This window comes from Dipodomys spectabilis, unplaced genomic scaffold (assembly GCF_019054845.1).
Source record: "Dipodomys spectabilis isolate Male_0828 unplaced genomic scaffold, ASM1905484v1 ptg000108l, whole genome shotgun sequence".
Classification (NCBI taxonomy): Eukaryota; Metazoa; Chordata; class Mammalia; order Rodentia; family Heteromyidae; genus Dipodomys; species Dipodomys spectabilis.
In genome coordinates this window covers 4,293,570-4,317,024 of record NW_024870785.1, presented here as the reverse complement: position 1 = coordinate 4,317,024, position 23,455 = coordinate 4,293,570, and the positions used below count along the sequence as shown (strand labels likewise).

General features: G+C 40.1%; 1 protein-coding gene across 3 annotated transcripts in view; it reads right to left on the bottom strand.

Moving 5' to 3' along the window:
* Positions 1 to 1,175: 1,175 nt before the first annotated feature.
* The window catches only part of Knl1 (kinetochore scaffold 1), a 56,934-nt gene continuing 34,654 nt past the window's right edge, over positions 1,176 to 23,455 (bottom strand). For all 3 annotated transcript variants that reach the window (XM_042687646.1, XM_042687645.1, XM_042687647.1), the window contains 9 exons: positions 18,263 to 18,340; positions 18,075 to 18,114; positions 16,745 to 16,846; positions 11,976 to 12,076; positions 8,099 to 8,167; positions 5,598 to 5,707; positions 5,086 to 5,204; positions 4,143 to 4,265; positions 1,176 to 3,104 (listed from right to left, as the gene is read on the bottom strand). In XM_042687646.1, coding sequence (XP_042543580.1) covers positions 2,990 to 3,104; positions 4,143 to 4,265; positions 5,086 to 5,204; positions 5,598 to 5,707; positions 8,099 to 8,167; positions 11,976 to 12,076; positions 16,745 to 16,846; positions 18,075 to 18,114; positions 18,263 to 18,340 — 857 coding nt within the window. In that variant the 3' untranslated portion in view covers positions 1,176 to 2,989. The remainder of the gene's footprint in view (positions 3,105 to 4,142; positions 4,266 to 5,085; positions 5,205 to 5,597; positions 5,708 to 8,098; positions 8,168 to 11,975; positions 12,077 to 16,744; positions 16,847 to 18,074; positions 18,115 to 18,262; positions 18,341 to 23,455) is intronic.

Below are 23,455 nucleotides of genomic sequence, written 5' to 3'. Positions count from 1 at the left end.
CATGCATGCTAGGCAAGCACTCTCCCACTAAGCCACGTCCCCAGCCCCCCAACTTCATTCTTTTGCTTTCGTTTTGTTTTCCAGTGCTAGGAGCTGACCCCAGGACCTCATTCATTCTAGGCAAGCGCTTACTATTAAGCTATACCTCCACAACCTACTTGCACGGGGACACAGTTTTCCCAGCATCATTTATTGAAAAATGTTTTTTTGAGGTCATGAAAATCTAAAATTAATTGTGGAAATAGTTCTGCACATCTGTGAATATACTAGAAAACCATTCAATTGAGTATTTTCAACGGTGAATTCTACAACATATATGTTGTATTTCAATAACGCTGACAAAAAAAGAGAGAAAAAGCCTCCAGATTATCGGTCCCTGATCCCTACGGCTAGATGTTTGTTAATTTCCACCCATGCTAGGAATAGGATCCAGACCCTTGCTATTGCTAGGCAGTACCAGAGTGTACTCCATCATGCCCAGCTAGAGATGGGGGTCTTGCCTCAAATCCTCCTTCAAAACCTCTTCAGTAGCTGTGATTACAAGCATGAGCCATTACCCAGCTTTAGAAGGAAGTTTCTATGGTAAAAATTCAAAGATCTACACGATCTTTTATTTTTCATTTTTTGGAGGTATGGATTTGAACTCTTGCACTCTTGCTCTCTCATGGCTAGAGTTCTACCTCTTGCACCAGGCCTCCAGTTCAACTTTTCTGGTTAATTGGAGGTATGAGTCTCATGGACCTTTCTGCTTGGGTTGGCTTTTAGCTGCAATCCTCACATTTCAGCCTCCTGAGTAGCTAGGATTACAGGTGTGAGCAACCAGTGCCTATAATTTAAATATTTTTCTCTTTTCTCTTCCCTCCCTTCCCTCCTTCCTTCCTTCCTTCCTTCCTTTTCTTTCTTTCCAAGATGGGACTCAAACTCAGTATCTGATGCTTCTTTTCATTCATTGGCTGGCACTCTACAACTATAATTACGCCTCTAACTCCTAAAATACTTTTTTTTGTTGGTTGTGGGGTTTGAACTCAGAACCTGAGCACTATCCCTGAACTTTTTTGCTGAAGGCTAGTTTTCTACCTCTTTGAGTCACAGCTCCACTTACAGTTTTCTGGTGGTTAGCTGGAGTAAGAGTCTCACACTTTCTTGTTCCAGCCCACTTACAACCTCTATTCTCAGATCACAGCCTCTTTAGTAGCTAGGATTACAGGTGTGAGCCACCAGTGCCCGGATCTAAAATACTCTTAATAAAGAAACATTACTTATAAAAGATTTCAAGTAATAAACTTTACTAATGCAAAAAACAATCTCCTTTCCAATCCATGAAAAACATACAAAAATTTACGAAAATGTCAAACACTTTGAACAAAGGAAAACACAAATACCTATATAAACATTACAATTACATAGTCTGAACCCAAGAGAACAGAGATGATCACATCATAAACCAAATCACTCTTTGAGCAGTATAAATAATAAAACAAAACCTAATTTTTAGATGTAAAAATAAATCCAGTAAGAAAGCTAACTTAAGTTTCATGGAAAACAGACCATACAACTTTTAAAAAGTGTTTATGGAGTTTAAGTTTTAAGGAACATCATCTTAGTCGTGATTTTTATGTTAGGGAGTTTTGTGTTGACTTATGAAACTAAAAGCTGATTTGATCTTTCGCTACATAGCTGAGAAGTAAAACTAGTAAGGAGGGAAGACAACATTCATGGGACTAATATAACTTTAACCTGATCCTAAAGTAAAAAGCAAAAATTTAAGACAAATTAGCCTAGAATGTAAATCTATTTAATTTAGAATATAAAAGATTATCATGATTATCATGATTAAGATTTGACTAAAGTTGGGCAAAAGTTCTTTTATATTTGTCTGCCTCAGAAGTAATACTGCTCACAGATCTACTTGGTTTAGTGTGAGAAAAGATGTGGCTTCAGGAACCAATCAATCAGTAGAGTCAGCTTTTCTTCACTGTCAGAAACCACTGTTTTGAGTGTGAAGCTGTTTGGGATGTCATTATTTAATAAAAGGTTGAGAATCTCGCTATGAAGCAAGCATCCTTTAGAAAAATGCAAACTGCTCATGCTTCTAGAAGGCTATTATCTCCTTATTATATATCACAGACACAAAAACCTGAACATATTTACATGTATGTAATGGGCCCAAATCAGCTTTCCCTGGAAAACTGAACTGATTAAGAAAACATTAATACACACTACAGATCAAACAGCAAAGCCCTCAAGGAAAGGCACCATTCCAGTAGCAGAGTATTATTGCTTTCTCTTAGCATTTCTCAAATGTAGAAAAATGATTAGTAGTTTACAGATAGACATATTCTCATTTGTGTTGCACAAACTATGTTGTCCATCCTGGTCTTGAACTCATGGGCTCAAGTGGTCCTCCCTGTTCAGGCTACTGATTGCCTGTGTGCTACCACTGGAGGTAAATGCCAGATGTTTCAACTCCAAAATATCTGCTAGGCAGAAGCCAGGCTCCCTAAACCTCCTATCTCTAAGTTTGTGGAAAGGGCTCATCTCTTTGTCAATAGTAATACCTCTGAAAAAGAGAACACCACTTTAGTTAATGGAAATTTTCTCTATGTGTCACACTATGTAATCTTAGGTAGAAAAATAAGCAAGTTGATAGCAAGCTATTTGAGGCTTTTTATCTTTACTAACTACAGATATAAAAACCATGCAGATTAACTATAACATCATCAGGAGGAATTTTACTAGTCTTCTATGACATAAAGACAAATATAAACCAGTAACGCAGCTCGTGACATAATATCATTATGGTTTTTTGTTTTGTTTGCTTGGGTTTAGAGACAGGGTCTCACTATGTAACTCAGGCTGGCCTCAGACTCACTGTGTAGCATAGGCGGACCTCAAATTCATGTTCTTCCTGTCTCTTGAGTGCTGGGATTACAGACATGTGCTACCATATCTGGCTAAGGACATTTTTTTCCAGCAGTGGCCTGTGGGTCTAGCAGGAGAAATGACAGTCCTGAAGTAGATCTTGGTAAATCTGCTTGACTATATTCTTCAGATAGTTGTCTTCTAATGGCACTTTAGACATAATAGTAGCAATTTCATCATGTCTGGAAAGAATAAAAAGTTATTTAATTTTCTGGAGCCTTATGTTAGTCTCCCATTCAGTTTTAAACATGTTCTTGGACACCATCACTCAGTTTCCTAGGAAGCACAAATGGCATTTCTAGAAATAAGCAGTCTAGTTGAAATGGGCCTCAATGCAATCTGTACGTAATTGAGAGCCACCTTGACCCAGTTGTTCTTTTTAGCTATAAGATTCTTTTAGTGCTTATTGATGGATTTAAAACTGGTACCTTTCAAACATCTCCCAGTCTGTCAGCAATGTATCTAAAATGTCATAATACTGAGGATAGAAAAGTAGGAATGAGATGTTTATAGATCTAAGTATTGTGAATGTACAACTTTCAAAGTGCATATTCTGCTTTTTTTATTTTTGGGTCCGGTCGTGGGGCCTGAACTCTGGGCCTGGGCGCTGTCCCTCAGCTCTTCAGCTCAAGGCTAGCGCTCTACCACATGAGCCACAGCACCACTTCTGGCTTTTTTCTTTTTGCTTATGTGGTGCTGAGGAATCGAACCTAGGGCCTCAGGCATGCAAGGCAAGTGCTCTACCACTGAGCCACCTTCCCAGTCCCCATATTCTGCTTTTAAAAACATACAAAATTGTTTACACATGTTCTGAGCCGAGCTTATGGAGGACTTTTTTCCTTTGTTTTAGGAAGATTCAAAAAGTGAAGCAAGCGGAAAAATCAGATCAACGTCTGCCAGTATCCACTGGAGACAGTGACTGAATTTTCAGGGGTGAGAAACCACACACCCAAAGCCTGAGAGATCATTTGGTACATGATGCAGTCTGTATGCCTATATTGATACTTTGGCATGATCTGTGTGTGGTTATAAATACCCAAATGGCCCTAGGCAGAAAAAAAGTTCCCCTGACCCTGCAACAGATCAAATTCTGCAAATGAAGCCCTAAAAAAGTGGCACTTTAAATCTTACTCTCCACTTGCTGATCACTGAGTAATCTTTCAATGGAAATAACAAAAGAGAGTAAGTAGTTGGAGTCTTACCCTAGGTAAGTTACTCACCCAATGTTTCCAAGGTGATTTTGAACGGTGAAAGGTAATGGAACCAAAGGATAATATGCTGAGACTGACAAAGTTAACTCAAACTTTGCAAATGCTACAGAGCTGGAGAACAAAAGCTTCAATCTGCAATATAAAAGCAGATGTAAACAGGAGCACACTTTGGTTATGCAGAGGCATTGTAAACTTACCTCTATTTCTTATCAAATGGGACATAAATGGAAAGATACTCTAATGGTTGAGTTTTTATTGTTGTCAAAGTTCTTCAATAATTGCATATTATTATGAGTTGAAATATATCCCCTCCAAATTATATGAGGTGCTAACCCCTAGTATCTCAGAAGTGACTTCTATGTGGAAAATAGATCACTGAAAATTTAATTAAGATGAGGATCAAGCACAAGGCAGTCCCAGTACTGCCCTCCCATAAAAGATAGAAAAATGAGGTTCTGTTAGAGTAGGGTAGGGCTTCATTCTGACTGGAGTTATAAAGCAGAAACAGACATAACTTATGAAAGAATACTATAGGAACATGAAAGACATCATGTGCATTTACAAGACAAGGAATACTGAGTCTTGCCAGTATACTACCAGGAGAGAGGGGATTCTGGTTGCACTCCTTAGAAACCAACCTCACTTGGGCTGGGAATGTGGCATAGTGGTAGCATGCCTAGCATGCATGAAGCCCTGGGTTTGATTCCTCAGTACCACATAAACAGAAAAGGCTGGAAGTGGTGCTGTGGCTCAAGTGGTAGAGTGCGAGCCTTGAGCACAGAGAGGCTCAGAGACAGTGCCCACATCCTGAGTTTAAGCCCCAGGATTGGCCAAAAAAAAAAAAAGAAAGAAACCAACCTCACTCACACCCTGACCTCAGATTTCTTGCCTCCAGAACTGTGAGACAACAAATTTCTTTTGCTTAAGCTTCCCAGGAAACTAATATACTTACTCAGAATGCTTCACATCTATGTACATTAGGTTGTAATTTGGTCCCCATCTCTTTAAAAATTCAATCTCCTCCCCAAGGAGTCGGCAATGGTTCACAACCAGTGAGAGTTCATGAAGCATCTAAGAATAGACCAAAACAATGAAAAAATTATGAAAGCATTTCAATGTTTAATAGCCCAGTTATAACATCAAAAGTTTAAACAGGGGGCTGGGAAGGTGGCTCAGTGGTACAGCGCTTGTCTTGCATGCCTGAGGCCCTGGATTCGACTCCTCAGCACCACATAAGCAAAAAGAAAACAGTCGGAAGTGGCGCAATGGTAGAGCGCTAGCCTTGAGCTGAAGAGCTGAGGGAGAGCGCCCAGGCCCAGAGTTCAGGCCCCACGACTGGACCAAAAAAAAAAAAAAGTTTAAACAAGTAATATTTCAGGACATTATTTTATGTGTAGAATTTCAGTTTTGCTTATAGGGAAACATACCATCCAATTTCCTTTAAATATGCCTATCAGATTTTACCTGGGGTATTTGATGCTGGGTTATGCATTTCTTCTTCCAGGATTCTTGTTCCTCAATATACTGAAAAATGAGCTTATGAACTAAAAGGGAGGAAGGGGGAGCTTTATCCTCTGGAGAAAAAAAAAATCAAAACCAGGTTATTAGTATTTATATGTCTTATATAAGGTAAGAATACTATGCCACATAAGCAAGAAATGCCTCAAAGTACTTAAGTTCTCCTTGAGTTTTGTTTTCAAAAGTAAGAAGAATATTGTAAATATAAGGTGCTCCTAGAAAATCTGAAGCCTAAACATGCAGAACTGCATTTGGTTAAAAGGGAGGGTTTAAAAGTAACATAAATCTGAGTTCAAAATCCTGGTTTTCATTATGCCAAAATTGATTCAAAGCAAAACACTTAATTTTTTGATCCTCTATTTATGTAACTCTTAAAGTAGAAAATAAGACCTACCTCATAGGATTGATACAAACAGTACACATGCCTGATACAGACCAAGCAGTCATAATAGTAATTTTCAAACACGAAAACACATTATTATTCACTGCTTGGGATCGGGTAATTAATTAATTAATTAATTGATTTTGTCCGTCATACCTGAACTCTGGGCCTGGGCGCTGTCCCTCAGCTCTTCAGCTCAAGGCTAGCACTCTACCACTTGAGCCACAGCACCACTTCTGGCTTTTTCTGCTTACGTGGTGCTGAGGAATCAAACCCAGGGCTTCAGGAATGCAAGGCAAGCGCTCTACCACTGTGCAACCTTCCCAGCCCTGGTAATAATTTTTAAAAGTACTTTCTTTAAAAATCTACCCAGGAAGCCAGGCTTGGTGGCTCCTGCCTGTAATCCTAGTACATTTGTTTTGTTGGTCCTGGGGCGTAAACTCATGGCCTGGGTGCTGAGGCAGTTTTATGCCTAAATCACATTTTACCATTATTTGTTTATATTTAATTTAGTATGTGAGCACTGAATGTTTTACTGGCAGTGGGTGCTCACCATGCAACTATGAAGAAAGTGTGGAGACTCAGAAGGTCAGGACAGGCTCCCAAGCACTTGCAACTGATGTTACTGTCTTCGATTTTAACAATTATACATATTTGATATTTCAGACAAGTTTAGTATTTCTCTGTCCACTTTTTATAAGCTTTAAAATGATTTTTGTCTGCCTTGAGAATTACATCAAGAAAAAGCACCTCTCTTCACCTAAAAGCTCTGAAGACTAGAGACATTCTTCCCACGTTTAACAAGGGTGTTGCATCCACATTTGGTAGCATCAGTTGTTGAGTTAACAAGAAAATCAATTATTGCATTTGGTTTGGATGGATTTTAAAAGAACATAATGTTCCATATTCAAAAGGTAATTAACATTTGCCACCATAATGTTCTTTTTTATGTAAAAGGAGCAAGAACTTGGAGACATTAACATGCAAAAGTCTTTTATCATTAGCTCATGTATTTGAGAAAGAGCAGCTATCTTTTTATATATTTTTTGACAAATCATATTGTAACTCTTTTGTACAAAAAAAGAACTACTTGTATTCTAGAAGAAATATGAAATGCTTAATTTATAAGCGGGCTGGAGATTTTTTCCAATATTGTTTTCTTTGAAAATGAAAGTGTATCATCTATTTTAGTTTTGGGGTCTGGGAACTTTTTGAAAATTTTAATTTGTGGACCAATGTTTTGTGAAAGCTAAGGATGGGCAGGGGTAAAACAGGGCTTGAATCTCTCACTTTGCATAGACCAGCACACTTCCCTCTGCAAACCCGAGAACGTCTGCACCACAAACTCTAGTTTGCTTTGGCCCCTGTAACCTCAGGACTTGGCTGATATGTTTTCATTGCATAAATATTGTCAGCCAGAAAACACTTGGTGTCAGGTAATGCATATTTTTTAGCTTTGTTTTATATTTATTTTTCATTTAGTTTTTATTGGGAATGGTTTTCAAAAGAATTCTCAATTCTGCTTAGGTGTTTTTTGGGGAATCCTCTTTTCCATAGTGTAATTCCATTTAAGAGGTTGTCTGAAAGTCTTTCATCCATAGGAAGATTTTAATATCTGAAAACAGTCAAATTAATACAAACCTCCTGTAGCTTGCTATGACAGAAGCACAGAAAGGACAACCTTTGAAATCATGTGACATTGGTCATTTCAATTTTTGTACCTGGAACAGCACCCTGGCCCTGTACTTATTTATATTCTGTTAATGTATTTACTTCATTGTAAATACTTTTGAGGGTACCCTTGTATTTTGCTTTTGACTTGGTTCTGTGATGTGGATGTCAACAACTTCCCTAAAAAGCACCAGTATGTTAAGTTCTAACATCAAGATCCCAATATGTGTTATTATCTTTATTCTGTTTTCAGTCTTTATGTGTACACCAGTATTTTTAATAAGGAATTACAGAGATAAAAAAAATTCAGTATGTGAAAAGAATTCCTCCAAAGTAATGTATACTCATAAATAATTACTAACAAATATTTAGAAGCTTAAAGGTTTGAGCTTACCATCTAACAGAGACTGAAAATCGACCTCAACAATCTTCCTGTTGGCCTGGTCCAGGAAAGGAATACCAGCTAAGAAGAATCAGACAAGAACAGTTACTTTTGGTTACTATTTCTCTGTCTTTTAGACTTCTCTTTCAGGTAAGTGAGGTTTTTCCTAAGCAGTTGAAGGTTTATCCTTGACCCACATTATTCTCTGTTTACAGTGATAGCTCCCAAGATTGTTCAGCTACATTTGTTTGGTAGGCCTTTGAAAGACATTAAAGGAATTTAAACACAGCTATATTTGTTAAGGTCCCTTTCTTTTTTAGCCTAACTTCTATTTAAAAGTAATCCTTTCCAGGAATTATATAAGGAAGTTGGGTGCCAGTTGTTTATTCCCATAATCCTAGCTACTTAGGAGACTGAAAACTGAGGATCACAGTGCAAAGCCAGCCCAGTCCTTCAGTTTAAGCCTTAGAATTTGCACAAAAATTAAAACATAAATAAAATGCTCACTTCAGATCCTAGTGTTATCTCCTGTCCTCCAAATTCAGACTTTTTTCCTCTTTGTTAAATGCTTTAAGCATTTTCTGTGTTAAGTTCTGCAAATACTACAATGAGAAAACAGCCATGATCAAACCACCTTCTCAAGAAGTCTTACAATCTAGGAAGACATGCAGATAATCACAAGAATAAATCCACAGGACGATATGTCATGGTAAATGACATTAAGGAAAACTGTAGAGAGCAGTGACAAGGTAACAGGAGGGCATGTGGAATGTGCCGCGAGGATTTGAAACAGGAGACGCCATGCCACGTGTGTCTCTGTGATTGAGTGCTGTGTTCTGTCTCCTGGCTCATCTGTAATCATCCATTGGAGCTGAACTGGCTTGTTGGTATTGTTTTTGCTATTTCTTTCCTCTTTAGCATGTTTCCTAGCTGTGTTATATGTATTTGTATGCTGTGGGACTTTGTAACAACTGGCGGCCTGCAGTCTGTTAACTGTAATAGTAAAGACTCCAATATTGTATATTTTAAAATGTGGCTTCTGGGATGATTCACCTTACAACAATATGTAGTCTTGATGGAACTATTCTCGCCTAAGTGATGCTGATTTTCAGTCTATTAAAAGTGTATTTCTCAATGGAATATTATGCAGCCATTAGAAATGACAAAATAATGGCATTTGCAGGGAAATGGATGGAGCTAGAAGGAATCATGTTGAGAGAGGTAGGCAAAGAGCAAAGAGACAAACGGTACATGGTCTCCCTGATAAGTGGATGCTAAATCCAAAATGTTAGGTGATACGACAAAACTAACAGGACTTAAGAAACAAAGAACTCCCACTCATCTGGTCGAACCACTACTAAATATCCCCATGCTGCTGATCACATGTATGGTGTATATGTGTACACCGATATATGTTATAGACTGTGATAGACAATTTGCTCCAGGAAAGTTAGAATGAACTTGTGACTTTAAATGAGCATCATTATTCCACAATACTGTGAAATTCGGGAAATTATGTAATCACTTAATCACAATCAAAAAAAAAAAAAAATGAACCTCAGGGAAGGTAGGGAGGGAAAGGATGGTAGGGGGAAAACAATGGACGGGGTAACAATGCTCAATAGGAAGTGTGCTCATCACCTTACTCATGTAACTGTAACCCTCTGTATAGTATCTTTACAATAAAATATATATATATATATATATATATATATATATATATAAAGAGTATTTCTTGGGCTGGGAAGGTGGCTCAGTGGTAGAGCGCTTGACTTGCATGCCTGAGGCCCTGGGTTCGATTCCTCAGCACCACATAAGCAAAAAGAAAAAAGCCGGAAGTGGCGCTGTGGCTCAAGTGGTAGAGCGCTAGCCTTGAGCTGAAGAGCTGAGGGACAGCACCCAGGCCCTGAGTTCAGGCCCCACGACTGGACCCAAAAAAAAAAAAAAAGTGTATTTCTTTCCCATTACTTTTGCTAAAAAAAAAAAAAAAAGTGGCTTCCTCTTGAGGAAGATACGGAAGATACGGTAGAAGGCATCTGTACTCCCAGTACTCAGAGGTAAAGACGGGGATGAGAGTTCAAGGCCAGGCTAGGCTACACAGGAAGACAGTATTTCAAGAAGAATGAAAAAGAAAAAAAAAAAAAAGTCATGAGTCCAGCACCTGTGGCTCATGCCTCTAATCCCAGCTACTCAGGAGGCAGAGATCTGAGGATTGAGGTTCAAAAGCCAGCCTGGGTAGGAAAGCCTGTGAGACTCTTATCTCCAATAAACCACTAGAAAATAGGAAGTGGCGCTGTGGCTCAAGCGGTAGAGGGCTCACCTTGAGCTGAAGAGCGCAAGGACAGCACCCAAGTGGGTTCAAGCCTCACGACCAACAAAAAAAAAGTCTTGCCAGACATGTGGGTCATGACTAATCTTAGCTTCATGGAAGGCTGAGAATGGGAGGACTGCGGTTCAAGGACAGCCTAGGCAAAAGAAAGGGTCATGACTCACTTCATGTTAACCAACAAAAAGTTGGGCATGGTGGTACACACCTGTCATCCCAGCTATTTGGGAAGTGATATAGGAGGATCAAAGGCTGGACAAAAAGTGAGAACCCTATTTGAAAAATAACAAAAGCAAAAAGGACTGAGGGTACAGCCCAAGTGACAGAGTGCCTGTCTAGCAAACACAAGGCACTAAGCTCAGATGCTAGTGCTGCCACAGAACGAGAGAGAGAAAAGAGAAAGAAAGAGTGTGTGTGAATAGAGCAGAAAAAAGGAAAAGGAAAGAAAGCCAAGTGCCTGAATCCTAGCAATTTAGGAATCTGATCATCTCAGTTTGAAGCTAGCCTAGAGAAAACAAATCCCAGAAACGCTCATCTCCAATCAAACAGCAAAAAGTGAGAAGTGGCTCAAGTTGCAGAGCATCAGCCACATATTCAAGAAAACCAATCAAGACCAAGAGACCCAGCTTTTGCATCCTAGTACCTTGTAGTAAGACAGAATGACTGGACATGAAAGACCATGGCCATTTTAAAGAAATGAAAGAAATCCATTGTAGTCGATGTGCAAAGAATGCAGAGAAAGGTGGCATAAGATGAGGCAGGAGGGCTGGGAACATGGCTTAGTGGTAGAGTGTTTGCCTAGCATGCATGAAGCCCTGGGTTCCATTCCTTTGTATTGCATAAACAGAAAAAGCTAGAAGTGGCGCCATGGCTCAAGTGGTAGTGGTAGCCTTGAGCAAAGAAAGCTTAGGGACAATGCCAGGCCCTGAGTTCAAGCCCCAGGACTGGAAGGAAAAAAAGAGAGAGAGAGATGAGGCAGAAAAAAGAAAAATTCAATTTATACCAGATTTCATAGGCTGTATAAGGTATTTCTTAACATAGCCTAAGAGAAGTACATATGTGATTTAACAATTGCTTAGCTGTAGAATGAAGACCGAATTGGGAAGGAAAAGGAGATCTGAAAGCCCAACCAGAGAATTAGTGCAACCCCTGGGTTAGAGGTTACAATGGACAAGGTCTTGCTATGAACCCGGCCAACCCTGAATTTGACATGTACACCAGATGTGCCTCAAACTATTTATTCTTCAACCTAAGCCTCCTGTGTGCTGGGACTACAGGCGGCTGCCACCATAATCAGGTGTTTTATTCTTCATCTAAAAAAAATTCTTTTCTGCTAGGGTAATACTAGGTGGTAGAGCATGCACTGAGCATGCATAAGGCCAAAACCTGGCAAAACCCCACTCCATACAATCTATTACCGCTAAAATGCTAATGCTTCTAAGTTTTTCAACAGTATTTTTATTATGCTTTCATTCATTTGTTAGTACTGTAGTCAAATAAAGATCTGTATTTTTAGGGAGTTAAAAATTTTTTTCCTGCAGACGTTTTACTTTTGCTACTTACCTACAGGTTCTCCAAAGGTGATGGTGAGTTGTATGGTGTCATAAACAAAGGTGAATACAGCTTGAGTGTCATTCCACTCAATAATATTCCACTCAGATAAACTAGAGAGAAGAAGAAAAAAAGCAATTTTTCCCTCCCAGTGCTGGGGATCAAGCCAAGTGTTTTATACATGCTTAGATGAGCTCTACTGTTCAGCTCAGAGAGAGGAAAGGGGAAATTTCTAACAGCACTCAAACAATACCAATAGCAGTTACTGGCTTTTACCCACTGACTTAGGAGATGGAATTTCAATTCAAATATTGTGAATATACAATCTTTTTAAATCTTTTAAAAGAAATAAAAACTAGGCCAGGTACTGATAGCTCATGTCTGTAATCCTAGCTATTCAGAAGGCTGAGGTTTGGAATCACAGTTTGAAGCCAGCCTGGGCAGAAAAGTCCATGTGAGTCTTATCACCAATAAACCACCATAAAAAAAGAAGTGGCTCTATGTAGAACGCTAGACTAGAGCAAAAAAGCTCAGGGACAGTGCCCAGGCCCTGAGTTCAAGCCTCACAACCAATCAAAAAAAAAAAAAAGAACTCACTGACATCAGTAGCTCATGCCTGTAATCCTAGCTACTCAGGAGGCTGAGATCTGAGGATCATGGTTCAAAGCCAGCCCGGAAAAGAAAGTCTTTGAGACTTTTATCTCCAATAAACCACCAGAAATGGTGCTATCGCTCAAGTGGTAGAGCACTCGCCTTGAACTGAAGAGCTGAGGGACAGCGCCCAAACCCAGACAGAGTTCAAGCCCACAACCGACCAAAAAAAAAAAAAAAAAAAGGAAGAAATTCAAACTTGAGCTGGGAAGGTGGCTGCATGGTACAGTGCTTGACTTGCATGCATGAGGCTCTGGGTTTGATTCCTCAGCACCACTTAAGCAGAAAAAGACGGAAGTGGTGCTGTGGCTCAAGTGGTAGCGTTAGAGCTAAGGGACAATACCCAGGCTCAGAGTTCAAGCCCCATAACCAACAAAAACAAAAACAAAAAAACAAAATAAACGAGTGATATGTCAGAATTAAAAGTACATGCAACAAAAACTGTTAATTTTGTTGTTTTTAGACAGGCTGTTGCTGTAAGAACTTATGCTGACCTCAAGTTCATAATCCTCCCACCTGAGCATCCTGACTGAAGGAATAACAGGCCTGCACCACCACATCAGGCATAAAAGTGCTCTGTATCTTAACACCTTTCCAGAGTTCTCCCACCTGTGTATTTTCACCTTAGTTTTCAGTACACTGACATTTTTTTTTAAACATGCTTGATTTACTTTCTTATTCTTGTATAAAATTCTATGTTGTAGCCACAGCTGGAGCCTAGGTCCTCTGCACGGAGACTCTGGTGTGGTTTTTCAAAAAATGTCAGTGAATTCCTGTTGTGGAGATTTGGTGAACACAGTCTCTTTCCAGAGCTCAGGGGTCAGGTAACTGTAGGTCCTGGAGATGGCATTAAAGGTGGCCTTGGAGAAGTTGCCCCTGGCTGAGGTGTAGTAGTCATTAACACCAGCCATCATCCACAGCTTCTTGGGGGACAGGAGCTGAAATGATCTCAGTGACTCACTCGGGGGCGGGGATGAGGTGCACCAACAGAGAACCACAGCAGCTTGACACCTTGCACAGGACACTGTGGGGCTTGCCAATCTTGTTCCGATAGCCTCCCCGCACAGGAACAACAGAGAGCTTGGCTAAGACGGCAAGTGGCAACCTCCACAGAGCACTTGACAACCAGACCGACATGACCATAATGGCAACAGATGCCTTGCACCTAGTGCGCTGGTAAGCTCAGTTCGGTCTGCTTCTGCACGAACATAATCTTCAACACCTCATCCTTTAAAGACTCCTTGATGGGGCACGGAGAAAAGACAGATCTCCAAACACTTCATCTTCATGTCCTTAACCACATAGCCCAGTTTGGTGGCAGAGATCCATTCCTTGTTTTCAACCTTGCCTCCACAAGCCTAGCAGCCAAAACCTGGACTCTGGAAGTGGCTACTGAAGCCTCCTCAGAAGCTGCAGGACCTCCCAAGCCTGCCCTAATCCCTTCGCCTCTCACCCCCTACCTTTCGTTGCATGCGCCATTTGGTGTTTTCCCAAAGAAGCCACTGACTCTGTTGTTATTGATGGTACCAGGGTTGTACTCAGGTTTACATATTACTCAGCTAGTGCTATATCTCTTGAGCTGTGCTTTCAGTCTACCTTTTTGCTGGTTAGAGACTTCTGCCTAGTCTGGCTTTCAACTGTGATCATATGGATTTCAACTTCCTTGAGTAGCTAAGATTACAAGATTGAGCCACTAGCAGTAGCTGCACCGGCTTTTTTTTTAAATAAGGAATTTAATAAATTATTAGAATATAAACATTCTATAGCAATGACTCTAAGGCTGCACTGTACTCTAGGCTAGATTAAAAGCTAGTACAAAGCCAGGCACCGATGGCTCATGCATGAATCCTAGTTACTCAGGAGGCTGAGTTCTGAGGATCACAGTTCAAGCCAGCCTCGGCAGGAAAGTCCGTGAAACTCTTATTTCCAATAAACCACTAGAAAACCAGAAGTGGCACTATGGCTCAAGTGGTAGAGTGCTCGCCTTGAGCTGAAGAGCACAGGGACAGTGCCCAAGCCCAGATTTCAAGCCCCACGACCAACAACAACAACAACAAAAAGCCAGTACAAAACTAGGTGCCACGGGGCTGGGAACATGGCCTAGTGTTAGAGTGTTTGCCTAGCATGCACGAAGCCCTGGGTTCAATTCCTCAGAACACAAAAACAGAAAAAGCTGGAGTGGTGCTATGGCTCAAGTGGTAGAGTACTAGCCTTGAGCAAATGAAGCTCAGGGACAGTGCCCAGGCCCTGAGTTCCAGCCCTAGGGCTGGCAAAAAAACAAAAACAAACAAACAAAAACTAGGTGCCACTCCTAGGCATCTACCCTGAGCAACAGGAACCAGGATACAAGGACACATGCACCTCCATGTTCATTGCAGCACTGTTCACAATAGCCAAGATATGGAAACAACCAGATGCCTCACTACAGATGAATGGATCCATAAACTGTGGTACCCATATACAATGGAATATTGTGCAGCCATTAGAAAGGACAAAATAATGACATTCACAGGGAAATAGATGGAACTAGAAAAAAAATCATTTTGAGCGAGGTAAGACAAGAACAAAGAGACAAATGATACATGAATGTTAAATCCAAAATGCAATGAGATGCAACAAACAGGACTAGAGAAACAAAAGACCTCCACCCATCCTGTTATATCATTATTAAATGACCCCATGTTGTTGACCGTGTGTGTGTGTGTGTGTGTGTGTGTGTGTGTGTGTGTGTCACATATATGGGTGTGTGTGTGTGTGTGTGTGTGTGTGTGTGTATGCACCTATCTAAGGGAAGCTAGGAGGAAGACACAGAATCAGAGGGAAACACACAACAGAGGACCCATCAGCTGCACTGGACATTGGTGAAAACAAACTAATCCCCTCAAGGGCAGCGGTGGGAGGGAGGGAATGAGAGGGAAAGCGGGAACAGCTTACACTGAGCAAAAGGAAAGAAACGTATATATCATCTAATGTATATATCATCTGATGTGGAAGAAATAGTTGTATTGTCAAAGCTCGTAGAATTCACAAACTTTATAGACCACAATAATGACAATTTGCCTCATGAGGTTAGAATATGTTTGTACTTTAACTAAGTATCACTATCTCACAATACTGTGAAATTTACAATCACTTAATCACAATAAAAAATTATTTTAAAATAACAAAACTGGGTGCCAGTGGATCACACCTGTAATTGCAGCTACTTAGGAGGCTGAAATCTAAGGATGCAAGCTACTTGTTGAAAATGTGAGAAAAGCTTAATAGGATAGAGTGGAGTATAGAAAGGGTGTGGTGGATATTGTATATGCACATGTGGAGATGTTACAACAGAACCCGCTCTACCACTTACGAATGCTAATATTAAAAGAAAAGCCATTGCAGCTAGGCATTGGTGGCTCTTGCCTGCAATCCTAGCTACTCAGGAGGCTGAGATCTGAGGATCGCAGTTCAAAGCCAGCCCGGCCAGGAACGTCCATGGGACTCTCCAATAACTACTCTGAAAACCCAAAGTGGCGCTGTGGCTCAAGTGGTAAAGCACTAGCCTTGAGCTGAAGAACTGAGGGACAGTGCTCAGGCCCAGAATTCAGGCCCCATAACCAACAAAGAAAAAAGGGAAGAAAAAAAAAAAGCCATTGCAGCCCTGCACTGGTGGCTCACACCTGTAATCCTAGCTACTCAGGAGGCTGAGATTTGAGGACTGCAGTTCAAAGCCAGCCCGGGCAGGAAAGACCATTAGACTCTTATCTCTAATAAACCACCAGAAAACTGGAAGTGGTACTGTAGCTCAAGTGGTAGAGTCCTAGCCTTGAGCTGAAGAACTGAGGGACAGTGCCCAGGGCCAGAGTTCAAGTCCCATGACCGACCAAAAAAAAAGCCATTGCAAGCGCTGGGTGTGAGGGTACATACTTGTCCATCTTCTTGGGAGGCTGAGTGGGGAGGACTGCTTGAGCCCAGAAACTCAAGGTCAATGTAGGCAATTCAGTGACTGTCTCAAAATAAAACCAAACCCCACAGTACCTCCAGGAAAGCTATAATAATACATTAGAAACACATCAACTTCTACAGTAGACTCACACAACCATTAAGGGACAATATAAAACACAAACTAATGACTTGCTTTTTCTTACCTCAACTGATCCAGTAGTTCTTCAGTTCTATTTATTTGCTTTTGCATAAAGTCTATTTGGGCAAGGGTCTGCTTTTTCTGTACCTCTACTTCTAATACCTTTCTGCAAATAAAATCAGGTATTTATAGAAAGATTAGGTATCTGTTAGAGAAAATGGTTTATTATAAGAAGGTACATGTTAGATTCCCAGAGTAAAATAATAATGTGGGAATTTTAGAAGCTTTAATGTAAAAGTGTGTCTACTTCAGAAAAGTATAAATCACTGTCTCCCAAATTAGGGTCTATGAAGATATCTTTTGGGGGTTCCATGGTTTTTAAAATAATTATATTGAGCTGGGCATTGGTGGCTCATGCTTGTAATCCTAGCTACTCAGGAGGCTGAAATCTGAGGATCATGGTTCAAAACCAGCCCAGTCAGAAAAAAGTCCATGCAACTCTTATCTCTAATTAACCACCAGAAAACTGGAAGTGGAACTGTGGCTCAAAATGGTAGAACACTAGACTTGAACAAAAGAACTCAGAGACAGTGCCCAGGTTGTGAGTTCAAGCCCCACAACTGACAAAAAATAATAATAAAATCATATTAACAAAAATTACTTTTTCCATTTTTTCTAATAAAAATACAAGCATAATGACGGTCACAAGGATGCCAGCTCAAAGGTGAGACATGTCCTAAGTTCCTTCTGCATTTAAACAGAACTTGTGCTTTATGCCTAACCATTTTGCTAGCAACTTAATTTCAGCTGGATATTATCACCTGTTATATTGTCAACTAGGATTTTACTGGTTTTGCATAATTTATAATTTCTTTTAGTCTTCCAGTTGAATATGATTCAGAAGGCTAAGAAATATATGCATCATCTCATACTTATTGAATTACAATATAAAATAATTTAACTTTTTTTTCTTTTCTTGGGCAGTGCTAGAGTTTGAACTCAGGGCTTTAGGCTTGCTAGGCAGGTGCTTTACCACTTGAGCCATACCTTCATCCTTGTTCTTTAAAAAGATCCTGATAATATTTAAGTATGAGAAATACTGCCTTGTATTAATACCCTGTAAACAGTAAGCATTTCAAAAAGAATGTTGACTGAAATGTCCTCTAGGGACAATCCAAAGTGTAGCAGAAGCCTGAGTCACTCTTAGTGGAGACTCATCCCCAAATCTTTCTAGAGGCAAGAAAGTCACTAACCTTGTTAAGGCTCAGCATTATACACAGACACACACTCACTCACTCTCTCTCTGCTTGTATTCAGGTGCTCTGTTAACTCTGTTACTTGAGCCATTTCCCAACAGCATTATATTTTCTAACACAAACTTAGGACAGACTGACCTTTCAAGTTCTTCCTCTTCTGATTTCAGCTGTTTGAGTTCTATGGAAAGAAAATAATGCATAGAGTGGACATTCTTAGAATGCTACATATATCGTGTTTTATTGAAAATTCTGACTTAATCTCATCTAAAAATAATCAACAAATGCTAACCAGGTTTCCCCCACCATTTATCTCTGACTCAAGTTACCATTCTCTGCAGCTTTCATTTGAGAATTCCATTCGTCCACAGGATTATCTTTCTCTTCATTTTCCAAATCCTTAGTTTCTAAAGTAGACAACATGCATTAAAATAATTAAGTAATATTTACTTACTTAATATCAGAAATGGAAAAAATAGATGGTCTCAAAGTAAAATATTAGAACCATTTCACAAACATCCACTATCTTCTTTTCAATAAAGCACTAAACTAAAATTATAATTTGGAAAAAGAAGTGTTAGAGGTCATCTTCCTGCTTCAACCTCCCAAGTAGCTGGGATTACATTTGTGTACCACCTTGTGCAGTTTGCCACTAGTAATGGTTTAGAGGTCACCGTAAGATAGAAACTTGCCAGGCACTGGTGGCTCACACCTGTAATCCCATCTACTCAGGAGGCTGAGATAAGAGGATTGCAGTTCAAAACTGGCTCAGGCAGGTCCATGAACTCTTATCTCCAATTAACCACCAGAAAACCAGAAGTGGAGCTCTGCGGTTCAAAGGGGTAGAGCACTAGATTTGAGCAGAAAAGCTCAGGGACAGTATGCGGAGGTCCTGAGTTCAAGCCCATGGACTGAAAAAACTATTTAACCACATATAATTTGCTGATGTGAAATAGTTGTTAGGCAGCCCCTATGAGCCAAGTAGAAACAGATTAAGAGACACAAAAAAAGCAAGTTCACCAGAAACTGATGGCTCATGCCTGTAGTCCTATTTACTCAGAAAGCTGACATCTGAGGATCATGGTTAAATGCCAACCCAATTACAAAAGTTTGTTGAGACTCTCATCTCCAATCAGCCACCAGAAACGGGGAAGTGGAGCTGTAGTTCAAGTCGTATGGTTCAAGCCTTGATCAAAAAGCTCAGGGAAGGCGGGCACTGGTGGCTCACGCCTGTCACCCTAGCTACTCAGGAGGCTGAGATCTGAGGATCGCGGGTTCAAAGCCAGCCCGGACAGGAAAGTCCGTGAAACAATTTTTTTTTTTTTGGGGGGGGGGGGTCCGGTCGTGGGGCCTGAACTCTTGGCCTGGGCGCTGTCCCTCAGCTCTTCAGCTCAAGGCTAGTGCTCTACCTCTTGAGCCACAGTGACACTTCTGGCTTTTTTTCTTTTTGTTTATGTGGTGCTGAGGAATCAAACCCAGGGCCTCATGCATGCAAGGCAAGCACTCTACCACTGAGCCACATTCCCCCCCCTCCCCACCCCTGAAACTCTTATCTCCAATAAACCACCAGAAAACTGGAAGTGGCGCTGTAGCTCAAGGGGTAGAGGGCTCACTTTGAGCCGAAGAAGTGAGGAACAGCACTCAGGCCCAGAGTTCAAGACCCGTGACTGACAAAAAAAATTAAAAATAAAAAAAAAAAAAAAGCTCAGGGACAAGGTCCTGAGTTCAAAACTCAGAACAGGCACACAAAAGAAAAGGAGTAAGCAAATACAACTTAAAATTTTGTTTTTGAAATGTGGGAGTCATCCTTATAAATTTTCCTCTCCTCAATTCAAACCAAGTTTATTGAAGGTCAGATTTTAACTCAAAAGTGGCTTTTCCTATAGATATATGTGACAGAAGATTCCTGAAGAGACAGAAACTACATTTTAGATGGAAAGGTTGGGTCTAAGGAAAAGAAAAGAAGAATGAAAGAATGAATATTGCTATATAAAAGTCTGTTTCTTTGGCAGTAGGAAGTTTGGAAGTGCCACTTGATAGCTTCTCTTTCTACTGTGAAGACAAGGTGAAGTAGGTGGGAATCTAAGACTATGGACTTCGAGTCTGCACTGTCAATTCAATGCAGCACACGTGTTCTAGACATTTTTTCTGTGCATACTCTTAGGGATTTTGGGGTCCTGTTCCCATTGCCATAACAAAAGCACAAGGTGAAAGAATTACATAGAATGGCAAACTTTCAGAATTTAAGATGTGTAAGAGTGTAGAGGAAATTGCTGGGCACCGGTGGCTCAGGCATGTAATCCTAGCTATTCAGGAGGCTGAGATCTGAGAATCGCAGTTCAAAGCCAGCCAGGGCAGGAAAAGCCATGAAATTCTTATCTTCAATTAACCACCAGAAAACCTCAAGTAGCACTGTGGCTCACGTGGTAAAGGGCTAGCCTTGAGCTGAAGAGCTGAGGGACAGTGCTCAGGCTCAGAATTCAAGCCTCATAACGGACCCCCCCCCCAAGAAAAAAAGAGTGTAGAAGAAATAATGTAACAAAAGATTTGAAAGCTAGGCATCAGTGGCTGACAGCTATAATCTTAGCTACTCAGGAGGCTGAGATCTGAGAACCAAAGTTTAGAAGCTCCCTAGGCAGACAAATCCTCAAGATTCTTATCTCCAAATAACAAGCAGAAAGAGGAGGTATGGCTTAAGTGGTAAGAAAGCCAGCCTGATCAAAAAGCCAATTTTATGTTAGGTTGTATTTTCTTTGTATATTATACACATTTACTTAAACTCATTGCAGTTTGAAGTAATTTCCAAAATGTATGCTCAACAATAATCATTAAAATGTTTGCAGCATAAAAAAAAAAATCTCAGCAAGAGCCAAAGGCCCTGAGTTGAAACTCTAATATTGGTTTTAAAAAAAAAAAGGATTTGAATATGAGTGGAGAGAGTATTAACCATCCAACTTCAGTGTTTAGAATCTATTTTGTAATTAACTTGCAGTGGTTTTTAAGGGGAGTAACATAATAAAAACTTTCATAATTATTCATCTGGTAGCAATGTCCAGGTTATATTAGGAGATAGAATTCTTAAGGAGAAAGTAAGAATGGAGATAGGCTAGTTAGATTTGAAATAGCGTATTTCAAAACAAAAAGAGCAAAGATGCTGAAGAAACAGTCATGCAAACATAAAAGAAAATAAACGTTCTTTTATTTGGGTTTTGTTTGTTCGTTTATTTGTTCTGAAGACAAGGCTAGTGCTTTACCACTTGAGCTATAGCGCCACTTCTGGCTTTTTTCTTTTTGCTTATGTGGTGCTGAGGAATAGAACCCAGGGCCTCAGGCATGCAAGGCAAGCGCTCTACCACTGAGCCACCTTCCCAGCCCATCATGATATTTTTATTGTTGTTGAAATATCTCAATAGGTAGCCCAGGCTGACCTGAAACTTTTGAGATCCACTTTCCTCCACTTCCCAGAGTGATAGGATTAAAGGTATGGGCTACCATGCCCAGTTTAAGTCTTTTAGGAGAATTGCAATGTTAATATGAATGTATGTACATATGTATTGGAATGTTACAATACAGATAAGAAACATACAGAAGCAAATTTTGGGGTTTCATTTTAGAGATGAGACAAGATAATCAATTGTGTTTTAGTTAAACATAGTTTAAGGTGTTTATAGATAGTTTTGAAGAAACTAGTAGCTAGAAATGTCAGTCTACAACTCAAGAGAAAGAAGTTGAAAATATGTTCCACCAAAATGATTATAAGCTGTTTAAGCTATTTATCCTCTCATGCCTAAGCAAAATATCTGGCATGCAGTAGGTGATTGAGCTGAATTTGAGAATCAGCCATGTAAAAATAATTATTAATACAGATGAAAGCATTTTTGCAGTAAAAAAAAATGTAGAAAAGAACAGATGAGGCCATGTGTAGTGAAGCACCACTGTAATCCTAGCTACCCGGGACATAGAAACAGAAGGGTCACTGTGCTAGGCAGCTTGGCAAAGTGAACACCTTATTCTATCTGAGAAAACAAACCAAAAGCAAAAGGATGGGGGGTTCAAGTGGTCTAGCACTTGAATTCAAGACTCAAACTTCAATTCCTACTACTTTGCACATATTCACCAGAGAGAAAGAAAATAAGAGGCCTGTAATCCTAGCTATTTGGGAGGTAGAGATTAGGGGATCATGGTTTGAGGCCAGCCCATGCAAAAGGAAGCTTGAGAGACTATCTCAACTGATGGCTGGGCATGGTGGTGTGCACTTATTATTCCAGCTATGGAGGAAGCACAATGGCTGCTATGCCAATGATTCCAGGAAGCATAAATAGGAGGACTGTGGCCCAGCTGCCAAGGACATAAAGCAAGATCCCACCCAGAAATAAATGATGCAAATGAGTTGGAGGCATGGCTCAAGTGGTAGAATACCAGTCTAGCAAGTGGGAGTTTCTTACTTCCATTCCCAGTACCATCAAAACAACAACAAAAGTAACAGATGATAGGATCTAAATGCCTCACCAGTTGTTAGAGGCCAAAGAGGAGCTAAAAGGAACAGTGAGAACGGATAAACAAAGTGAGCACGTGCAAATATAAGGGAGGTAAGTTTCAGGAAGAAAAAGATAATCAGTAGGATCAAGTACTCAAATAGGTCCAGCTGGCTTGGGGCTGGGAAGAATCACATCTGTGATCTTTGAGAAGGCAGTTTCAGAAAAGCAAAACAAGTTGTGATTATGAGTGACCAAACTGAAAGGTAAGACAATTTTCAAATGGAGAGAAAACAAGTCATTTATTGAAAAGCACAAGATTATGATCTAGGTTGTTATGACTAGCTTTCCAAAGAGATTCATTATCTTTGGCATCTCTATTGTATTACTGATAATCATAGTAAAAGAATTTTAATTTGCTCTAATTTAAGGTCTCAAGCTGCTCTAATTTAAGGTTTTAAGCTGCTCTAATTTAAGGTGTCAAGCTATGAATATAGCATAGTAAGGTCAACAATCTCTTCGGCAGGGAGATATATATATATATATATTTTTTTTTTTTTTTTCTTTTGCCAGTTCTGGGGCCTGAACTCAGGGCTTGAGCGCTGTCCCTGAGCTTCTTTTGCTCAAAGCTAGCACTCTACCACTTGAGCCACAGTCACTTCTAGCCTTTTCCATTTATGTGGTACTGAGGAATTAAACCCAGGGCTTCAAGCATGGGAGGCAAGCACTCTGCCACTAAGCCACATTCCAAGCCCTGCAGGGAGACATTGAGATAAAATTAAATAATGTTTGTGTGTGTGGTTTGAACTCAGAACCTCATGCTTGATAGATAGTTGTCCTTCCAGTGAAGCCATGCTCCCAGCCCACAGATAAAATTAAATATTATTTTAGAAAATCACTTATTTACTTTTTATAGGTGCTCTACCACTGAACTACATACCTATCCCCTACAAAAGTATTAAAATACTTTACCTAGGGGCTGGGAAGGTGGCTCAGTGGTAGAGCACATGCCTTGCATGCCAGAGGCCCTGGGTTCGATTCCTCAGC